Genomic DNA, 10,939 nt, shown 5'->3' with positions numbered 1-10,939 from the left:
GAAGTCATTTACTAAAACATAAAATAAAAGAAGATTAAAAAGAGGTTATTTTAACAAGAACCCCATGTACACTGCATAACATAAGAGAATAAAGAACCCTGAGTGATTATTTACTAATTTTAACAAAGTCATCTTAAGTGTCTAGGGTTGGGCCAGGAGGGTTTCTTAATGCCTTCTTTTTTCCTTTCATTGGGGAAGATTATTGACTAATTTTAACAAATTATTAGAGCACTAGATGAATAGTGTATATATTTTACCTCATCTTATGTTTTAGCATTTTTTAGCTATATATTAACTCAATATGTATTTGAACCATTCTAATGCGAGTTCTCTTAGAAAAATAGTGATACTTCGATGAAAAGATGAAGGGAATAAAGGACCCTTAAGTGATATTAATCCTCTTAAAAATGACATAAGTGCTAAAACTAAAAATCAGAATTTAACACTAATATGCTTATATCAATAAAGAGAGTACTCACGACATTTTTTAAGCAAATTTTCCACTTAAAAATGCCACACAAATAATTATCATCAGGAATTATCATGTGAGACATCAAATTAAGAAACACCATCAAAATAATTAATTAAAAAACAAGTAAAACTAATATTACAAAATTTCAGAGCCTGTTTTGATTTCAGGACTCTACAGCTGGCTAAACCATCGTGGCTTTAATGACTTCCAGAGCTCAAACCAAACAAATCCTTGAACACTTGTTGAGCATCAGGAGGAATATTCATGGGCACAGGAGCCATGAAATTCACAAGCTTTTCTTGAACATCATATCTGGCAAAAGGGTACAAGTTAGTGAACAGGTTAATTGTGATCAATTCTTCCATTATTCTAATTTCCAATGAAATGAATGCACCTCGAGTGTTGAAACAAACAATGAATTAATTCCTACCTTATCTTGCGACCCTTCGAAGCACGTCTATCAACAATCTTCCTTTTCTTGGTTTGCAACCTTTTCAGAGCGTAAAAGGCCGTCTCTGTGGACAGTTGAAATTTGACAAATTAAGTTCATGAAATATTTAGTATCTCAACTCTACACAGTGTGAAATAATATGGAAATGCTTCTCAGAGTCAGAGGGGTGGATTTCAAATTCTCAATTATTATCCACTTTCGATTAGAAGATATTTTAAGAAGAAAACATTCACTCGGGTGGTAGAGTACTCCCTCTCTTGATTGTCATCACAGTTAGCCCAACGATCTTTGACAAGCAAGCAATTCTAGAAAAATGATGGGTAGATCTGTATAAAGAATCAAACCCTAAACCTCATTAAAACATGAGTCTAATCACAGTACCTAACCCTCATGGTCGTGGGTATCTTGTCAAATAAGCAAATTATAATTATAAAAAAAATAATCTCTTTATACATTTCCTTCCTAGGCATATATACATTTCATTCCTAATCTTCTCCCACTCCTACCAACATGGCCTAAAAGTCAGCCTCACTTCCAAAAAAAAATATAATAGTGAACTCATAAAATAACACATGAAATGAAACAAAAATAGCCCAATTAATCAAATTCTGCCAGAGAAAAGGTCAATGGCTCAACAACCAAGCATTTTCACACTTCATATACAAAGCAGCATATAAACCAGGATCAACAAGCATCACTCATATGTCAAAGCATATGCATGTAAAGACAATACAACTTTGCACAATTTAGTAATACCAGATATACTGATACATAAAAGTTAACAGATTCTACCCCAAAAAACAAAACAAAAGTGATTAAAGATTAAGTCTATAAAAAGGTACAAAATGCATAAGATTTTACCATTAGATGTTGGGTCAATCGTTTCAAAAAACTCCTTCAGTAAATGCTGGTAAAACTCAGAATCATCTAAAAGCTCCGGATCACCATCGGTCTGTGCCTCCTACCAGAGTAAAAGTCATACTTAATACACGTCAAGTTATTAAATGAAGTGTATAATTAATTTTGTGGGCCATTTAGAAATATCATATTGAAATACAAAGTGCAATTTATGTTAATGTTTCAATAGCCTGTATTAGACATATAAACTTTCACTTTCAGAAAAAAGTTTCCACTTATTATAGCAAAATGAACTCAGGTATGCACCAGATGTAAAAATTACCTCTCCCTTTAGATTAGCTTCCCCTCCAGGAACCTGCCATTCATTTGACATGCATAAGCTTTTTTCAAAAAAAAATTGACATGCATAAGCAAAAATACAAATTAAGAAAATTATAAATTACAATAGAGTCCAGGTCATAAGTAGTGTAACTGGTGGTGAACCTGTCTGGTGGGGACTAATTAGCCATCCAATCATTAATCTAAATTAAAGTTAAAAAAAGATTATAACTTACAGTCCCAAATATGGCAACTATTGATTTTCTTTGCTGCATCTGATTGATCATCCTACTTGGATCTCTCATGTAAGCAGCAACTTGTTCACTAATATTCTGCAAATAGTTAAATGAAAAATGAATCTTCTTGTAATTCTGGCAGGGTAGCCTGACTATAATCTAATTCACACAGCTATACCTGATTAAAAGCTTGTAGTTTGCCTTTAATAGCGGCAGCACCAGTTGTCACCTGAGTCTTCCTTTGCCACTTATCTACTGACTTGTCTCTGAAAGCAGCTATACTACAGAATACAAATATGAAAGCTCTCAAGTCAAACTAGGCATGAGTTATAATTCTAAAATGCAGCATCTATGACTGCTAACACACCCAAGGATAAAACATTAATCAGGTAGGTCAAAGTGCAAGCACGTGACTGAAGCTGTCAGAGCATGAACAAGGGTGTTTAACCGTTTAAGCATGAAATGCCTTTTATGTATTCCCTATCTTGACATGATTGTACAGAATTGCATTTTATGCATTCCCTATCTTGTTGTCTGTGCATGAGCAGGAGGGTTTAATGGCTTAACCAGAAATATTATTTCATTCTTTGCGCTTCTGCATTTAACATGATTGTACAAAATTGCATTTTAGTATTCCTTATCCTTTCTAGTGAAAAAAACAAAAACGGTGATCAAACCTACATACCACCAAGGCTTTTATGTAAAACTAGAACATTGATCTGAAATTCTGTATAAATCTAATATCAGATATTAGATACTAATATTAATACCAAAAAACTAAATTAGTAATTAATAGAAGTTTGCAAAGGATAGTCAAGTTAGCTTAACGCATTTATTCATGATAAAAATGCTATTATAATAATGCATAAATATAAAGAGGTGATACATAATGTTGTCATCCACATAGAACATGGAAAAAGCAAAAAGCATTAAGGCATTAATGCTTCTTAAATGGATAATCTTTTCGTATCAGTTTCTTTAAATGACATTGTCTTTTTTATTCATCAGCAAAAAAAATTGTGTTAGATTGAAAAGCCATCTAAAACTTACCATCTTTAGGTCCACATAACATTATATTATATTAATTAAACATAGCAAAAGAACATCCCATATTTGATTCAATACCTTGCATGCAATTGAGATAATCGAGACCAAACTTCATCATCGTTTGCGGTAGAGCACTTTAAAGATTGCAAATTATTAGATACTTGTCCAGGTTTACCTTAAAATAGGAAGCTATGTCAACATCCAACTCATTTTTATAAGGAAACTAAACAGATATGCAGAGTGAAAGTTATATACACAGTAACATAGTCCATCATAGAGTTGGAGACAGAGTGTACAAAAAGAACAAATAATGACAACAAGTATCAATCATTTACAATCTGCCTTGTAAAAAACAACAATGGCAGAAGGAGCTCATCAAAGAGTGCAGACGATGTTGAAAAAGAATATTGCAGAACATATGTATACATGTAATTTATTCTTCTGGTCTATAATTGTGTATTTGAAAATTTGAAATTTTCTGACCGTCCAAAACATTACATTTAAAATACAAGAAATAGAAGTAGCAAGCATGACAAGAGTTTTCAAACATAAGGCCCATTCTATTAATATGTGATGTTTAATCAGCAATCAGCACAACAACAAAAAATCCATATACAGATCATATGTACCATCCGTGGCTTGAAGAATAGATGGATTTTTTTTAAGTAAAACCTGAAATAACAAAGGAAAGTGAAGTCAGCAAAGATGTGACAATATTAACAAAACCAAGTATGCGCATATCCATTTTCACATTAATTAAAGCATAACAGACAAGAAACACAGAAGGATTTTAGTACCTCTTGTAGTTCCATCAGAGAATCTAAAGTTTTCTTTGAGGATGTAATTAGGTCAGAATACACTGCATTGACACTCTCGTCTGAATCACAAAATGAAGACCTTAGTGGATCCTGCAAACGAAATCACATGATTGACCATCTGAATATGTTTAAGTAACTAGTATCCAAATTAATGAATTTTAACAATTACAACATACCTGTGGTAATCTATTTGAACTTGAGAAAGCTTTCTGAAGCAAAAATCTGAGCTCAAGAGTTTTATCCCAAAGAGCCTTTTCAAAAACAAAAAAGACAAGAAATAAAAGAGTAATAAGTTTATTAATATGCAAACGTATATAAATAAAATAATAAAAAATGCTAAAAACCGTGTGAGTGCTTAAAAACCCTGTCATCATCTACTCTGACCGAAACTTTTGAAATGATAATACTAGCAACAAAAGTAATTTGTAAGAATTTACAAACCAGACCCCAATATATATAAATATATATATAAATAATTCAGTAAGGGCATCAGTGTAAACTTGCAGAAAACAAGACCACACCTTTTGATTCTTCACTGCTTGTCCTTTAAGAATATCTTCATCCTTGTGACGTTTCAAATTCTGTAAGATATTTCTAATGTGAATGAAAAACAAAAAAAATCCGACTGAGACACTGAGTAATAATTGTTTACATCAACAAACACATAGAAAGGACTAATGAGTTTATGTTTCTTGCTACTAAGCATGTCATACAAAGGAGCATGAAAATACAAGTCTTACTGCTCCTGGTCGCGAAGATCCATATACTCTTTCTCAAGCTCTTCCATCTCAGCATCGGTGTTTTGCTTATTACTATTTTGATGTTCTTCTACCTCTTCCTCTTCGTCCTCTTCATCATCGTCGTCAGCACTATCACCCTCATCCTCAAACTCATCATCATCATCTTCTTCTTTCTCTTCTACCTACATTATTATTACTTTAATTTTTCTATGAACAAATTAACTAACAACCAAATATAAAGTTACAAATCCAAAAATTAGACTTACACTTAGTTCATCATTATCAAATTCATCATCACTGTCCTGAGACTTTTTTGAACGCTTCCGAGGGAATCCCATTGTGAACTTTATCAGCATATAACAACATATAATCAGCATATACACAAAGTAATCAAATCATATAAGAGTGAAGAAAATACCTCAATTTAGCAAAATAACAGCTGCACAGCTTTCCTTTGACAGTTCCAAACTTTGTTTGTTTTGAATCTGATTAAAAAAAAAATCAATAACAGAAAAAATATCACAAAATTAAAATAGATTCCATAGAAATCAAATGCCCAAAACTTGGTACAATCTTATGCCGGAAAAAAAAATAGAATCAATATACCTTTTGAGTTTAAATGCAGAAAAAAACTTGGTATCATAACGTGTATGCCGAAAAGTTAAAATACCATCTGAGTTGAGAAAAAAAAAACCTTAATAAATGAAGAGCTGGTGCAGTGTTTGAGGTGTGAGCTGATGGAGTTTGTGATGGTGGCTGGTGGTGCCGCCGTGGTGGAGACGACGGTGGAGTGGAGTTGTGGTGCCGGTGCCGGTACCGGTGCGGTCGTGATGGAGTCGACGGTGGAGTGGAGTTGTCGTGACTGAGAGAGATCGCCGCCGAGCGTGAGGAGGGAGTTGGAGTTAGAGGCGGTACAAACTACAAACTGACCTTCTCTTTTTTGTTTTAATTTATTTTGTTTTTGAATTATTATTTATTTATTTATGCAATTCTAACAATGCATTTACTAAAATAACCTTTCCTAAAATATTATTATGAAAAGAAAATAAACTAGTACAGAATTTGTTTGGTTGGGAGGGAGGGAAACGTCACTGTTTGGCTTATTTTTTTTACCGAGGAATTTTTTTTTTTTTACCAAGAATAGAACAAAGGATTCTATTATATATTTGGTTTATTTTTTACTTAAAAATTAATTTCTACCAAATTAATAGAATGGAATGCTATTATTATGTTTGGCTTATTTTTTTTACCAATGAATTTTTTTTTCTTTCATGGAATCACATTTGATCAAAGTAAAGAAATTGATATTCCATTTTACCCTATATTTGGTAGTAGAGAAAAATGAAAAGAAATAAAAGTTTGGAGAGAAAAAGTATGGAAGAAGAAAATTTATATGTTTGGTTGGTTAGAAAAGAAGATGGGAGAGAAAAGTGGGTCGAAATTTTTTCTCCACACTTGGAAATAGGGTTGTGCAAAAAATCCAAAAAACCGAATAAACCGCTCAAACCGATTACCCGAACACCGAAAAAACCGAAACCGACAGAACTGAAAATCGTTGAAACCGCCTTGGCGAAAACCGACATTAAATCGGTCAGTTTATAAGTTGGTCGCAAACCAACCGTAAAAACCGAAACCGACCGAATATGGTTAGGTTGTGTTTAGATTTTCAAATCATAAAGTTAAAATCTTTAAGTTAACAAATTAAATGAATCAATTTCATATTAAAAAAAAAGCTAAAAAAATGGATTCCAATAATCTACATTTTTTTAAACTTAAATTTCCTTAAAAATTATTTAAAAAATAAAAAAAATCAAGTTCATTTTGGGCGGTTTTAACCGACCGAACCGCGGTCTAAATCGGTCGGTTTTTTTTGGTGTTGTAAATAGGTCGGTCGGTTTTTGGATCACACCAATCCGAACCAAAAACCGAAATCTAGATTTTAGAATAGAAAAAAACCGCCCAAACCGACCGATGCTCAGCCGTACTTGGAAAGAAAAGTGAATATAATTTTTTTACAAATATTCATTTATACAAATTACTTTTTTCATAAATAAATATATTTTAAAGAGAACATTCAAATATTTAATAAATAGAAACCATTATTTATAAATAAAAAATGAAGAAATTAAGAGAAGATACATGTTACCACTTCTACTACAGTACTGTTGCCCTAACGTCGTCCCTGAGAACCATGGGAACAGGTGGCGTCGTCATCGAGAACCCCAGGAACAGGTGGTGCCTTCGTCGAGAACCCCAGGAACAGGTGGCGCCTTCACCAGAAACCCTAGAAACAGGTAGTGTCATTGCCTTCTCCTTCATCTACAATAGGCGCATTCGCATTCTCCTTCGTCTGCAGCAAGTGGCGTCGTCACCTTCACCTCTGTATGCAGTTGTCGCTGATGTCGAGTTCATGTCCCTCTGCAGCTGCCGTTGACATTGAGAACCCCAGGCGCAGATGAGAACTCAACCACAATTCGTGTGCTGAATGAACCCTAAGCCCCAATTCTTTTTCTTCTTCTTTAATTTGTGTGCCGAGTAAAAATGACCCTCCCCCAATTCGTAAAAACTATATAGTTTTTTTCCCATTTTACTTAACATTTTTAAGGGCATGCTTTGAGCGCCCTTAATACTCTTTTAGGACACCCTATCCACTCCCAAATTCTTTCCTTGGGTTTTTTTTATGACCCACCACATATTTTATTAGGGCCCTCATTGCGCATTCTAAAATGTGATTTTTAAGGACTCTCAATGAGTATCCTAAAAACTTTAAAGACCTTTTATAGGGCTTACATTTAGGTGTGTGTCCTAAAAAAGTGAACCGTAAAGGGTTTTTTGTAGTAGTGTTTAAAAAAATATATGTATATGTGTATCTTTGTTCCAACTTTAAAATCAATATGTATATGTATTTGATATTTAATAAAATGTATGTGTTAAAATTTGAATAATATAAATTTATCTTTGTTTCCACCCTCAACTTGAAATCAATATGTATGTGTTTGAACTTTGAAATCCATATATATATATATTAGGGGTGCACATCTGGACCCGAAAATCTGCAAGACCCGCCTGACCCGCACCCGAAAAACCCGAGAAAAAGATGAAACCCGTGTGTTCGAGTCTGATCGGGTTAAACCCGACCATAGGTTTGGGTCTCATTCGGGTGGCCAATTTCACAAGCTTCGAGTTTGGGTTATGAAATTTCGTTTTTAGTAATTACCAAATTAATTAAACCATGTGAATTAATTAAAGTGCGAAATGGTAATTAATTGTTTAAACAGATTTCAGTTATGTTGGGACATAATCCGAACTTGTCACGACAGAAACTGAACACAATAAAAAGACAATGCAAAACAATAAAGAACACAACGAATTTTTATAAGGTTCAGAAACCATTTCGGATAACCTACTTATTGGGGCCACGCCGAGAGAATAAAATCAATTAATAAAGAATCACAAGTACAAAATATTGACTTAAACAAAACAAGACCCCTTCTTGAGATTTGCCGCAACTTTGTTGTACTTCTCTCCACTAATCTGATCTTGATTGAAACGCTCAACCACTTGAACTCCCTTCAATGACCAGCGAGTGCTTGCATCCTACCGACGCAAGGCTTGTAAAAATCTTCTCTCGAAGACTATAAAAGTTGTGTTCAAATTACAATGTGTATTCACTCATGAACATGGTATAGACTCACCACAAAAACTAAACACTCATATTTCTACAAGATCACGTGAATACTATGATCTTTAATACAAATAAGGAACTCTCTCAAATATTACAATATACTCACAAATTATGCATCTAAGAGTTCACATTTCTCACTGCCTTTAGAGCCCTATTTATAGAGTCATTTTTCGTGCTCATAAAGGCTGAGAAATAATCTCCTAATAAAGGCAAGAATAATTGAAGATATTCTTGATTGATGAAGAGTTACCTTTTTTAGAAGATGCTGACCCAATAGATACGATTTTGGTGAGGACAGCTCAGACCTGTGTCGGATAAAAAACAAGCTCAAAAAGGAAACAACAATTAATGACATTAAGGGTTCAGTTTCCTGTTTTTCAATTCTTGAGCTGCACGAAAATATATAAACAAAGGCTATTTAGGATTTTTACCCCCTGAACTATTACATGTGCATTATCGTGCCCCCCGATTTTTTTAGGCCGTTAAAAAATCCCCCAGATCTATTCACAGTCATGTAAATTAGGACTTCCGTCCAATTCCGTTCATTTTTTGTAACAGGAGGATGATGTTCAAGATTGAAAACTTTGTTTGGGGCATGTGTAATGTAAACTAATCATGTAAACTTTGTTATAAGAGTGAAAATAAATAAATAAATAAATATATATATATAAATTTATATGTAGAGAGGTGTTGACTGTAAATCTAGCCAACGACGTAAGAACGTCAACTACGACAAACCTTCAAGAGAATTATAAACGACAACAGACAGTTTTTAATGAAAGTAAATAACACGAGATTTTATAGTGGTTCAGCCCCGATGATCAGTAACAGCCTAATCCACTTAGAGATTTTATTATGTAATCACACTCAAGATCAGATGAACCGTGTCAACTGAGTTTCTTCAGTATGAAATATTTCAGAATACAAAAGGGGTTCTCTTAGGGAAAACACTTTCTCTCTCTAGAACACAAGTTCACTCTTGATTTTGCCAAAATTCCCTTTACGATCCTCCCAAGTCTCTATTTATAGACCTGGGATTCTCAACTGATATCCCCTTTTGATAGGGATATTCCATTATTTACCGAATATTTATATTACAAAATAAACATTCAAAATATAACTGATCCCTAATTTCAAGTGAGGATTGAGTGATTCCCGGATGCTTGGACCAATTCTCACTGAAGTAGTTTCGGACAGTTTGACGTAGCTTCTCATGCATGTTGACTATTCTCCAAGCTTTACGTAGGTCAAAGGTGGTATGTGCATGGCTCTCCTTGGACCAAATGGTTGTCTTCTTGGGCTTAAGGTGGTTCAAACCACCCTATTTGACTCCTTCAATCAAGGTCCGTTCGGACCTTGCACTTTGCTCCTCGGACCAAGGTGGTCCGAGCCATCTTCTTCCTATCATCTCCTCGGACCAAAATAGTCCAAAGCACTCCTTCAGGCGTCTTGTGCGATCGGGCACAATGCCCCTCTCCTTGGACCTAAATGGTCCAAGGTACTCCACAAACACCATGTCCGATCGGACACATCCTCCTTCTCCTCGGGCCAACAAGGTTCGAGCCTCTTCGCTCAACCAAGGTCCGATCGGACCTTGGACTCTTCTCCTTGAACCAGAATGGTCCGAGCCTTCTTTTATATATCATCACCTTGGATCCAAATGACCCAAGGTAGCTTCTCCTATGGGTACCCCCGATCGGGCACAACTCCTCTCCTCGGACCAAGGTGGTCCGAGCCTTCTTCGTTTAACCAATGCTCGATCGGGCATTAGACTTTTCTCCTCGGACCAAGGTGGTCCGAGCCACCATCTACTTCTCCTAGGACCAGAATGGTCCAAGGTACCTCCTATGAGTATGCTCGATCGGTCATAGTCATCCCCTTGGACCAAAATGGTCCAAGGTACCTCATACGCATCATGTCCGATCGGACACCACCATTTCTTCTCCTCAGACCAAAACGGTCCGAGGTATACTTTTCCTCCTCACCTCATTCAAGCCCAAGTTCACTTCTTCCACATCATACCCGATCGGCCACTATGTGGCTTTCCCCTTGAGTAAAACTTGAGCCTTGGTCATTCTCTTTGAACTCATTCGAGCCAAGCTTAACAAACAAGAGGTCCCCTAAGCTTAGGTCCGATCGGACCTACTGCTTTTATATCTTGAACCAAAATTCATACCTCCCCTTCAATTTCTTGGACTTGGCACCAATTGAATTCTAAGGATCTCTAAACTGAGGTCTGAGCCAAGCAACCCCCAGTCCAAATACTCTCTTCGATCGGGCGTATTGTATTGACTATCTGTCCCATTCCTTAACT

General features: G+C 35.2%; 1 protein-coding gene across 3 annotated transcripts; it reads right to left on the bottom strand.

The window, feature by feature from the left end:
- Positions 1-350: 350 nt before the first annotated feature.
- On the bottom strand, positions 351-5,888 carry LOC133803658 (uncharacterized). 3 transcript variants are annotated; one of them, XM_062241767.1, is made up of 15 exons: positions 5,635-5,885; positions 5,359-5,425; positions 5,207-5,284; positions 4,941-5,122; positions 4,722-4,794; positions 4,377-4,451; positions 4,180-4,290; positions 4,012-4,054; positions 3,461-3,557; positions 2,514-2,616; positions 2,336-2,431; positions 2,104-2,136; positions 1,785-1,875; positions 903-987; positions 351-784 (listed from the first exon to the last, which is right to left on the bottom strand). In XM_062241767.1, the coding sequence occupies exons 3-15, from the start codon at positions 5,276-5,278 to the stop codon at positions 670-672; spliced, it is 1,176 nt and encodes a 391-aa protein (XP_062097751.1). In that variant the 5' UTR covers positions 5,279-5,284; positions 5,359-5,425; positions 5,635-5,885; the 3' UTR covers positions 351-669. The 3 variants fall into 3 exon arrangements, with proteins under 3 accessions (XP_062097751.1, XP_062097750.1, XP_062097752.1); XM_062241766.1 differs by having other exon boundaries at positions 1,785-1,884; positions 5,635-5,884; XM_062241768.1 differs by lacking the exons at positions 351-784; positions 903-987 and adding an exon at positions 1,002-1,249 and having other exon boundaries at positions 1,785-1,884; positions 5,635-5,888.
- Positions 5,889-10,939: the final 5,051 nt, after the last annotated feature.

This window comes from Humulus lupulus, chromosome X (genome assembly GCF_963169125.1).
Source record: "Humulus lupulus chromosome X, drHumLupu1.1, whole genome shotgun sequence".
In the NCBI taxonomy this organism is placed as follows: Eukaryota; Viridiplantae; Streptophyta; class Magnoliopsida; order Rosales; family Cannabaceae; genus Humulus; species Humulus lupulus.
Note: the sequence above shows the minus strand (reverse complement) of the source record. Positions and strands in the feature narration are given on the sequence as shown.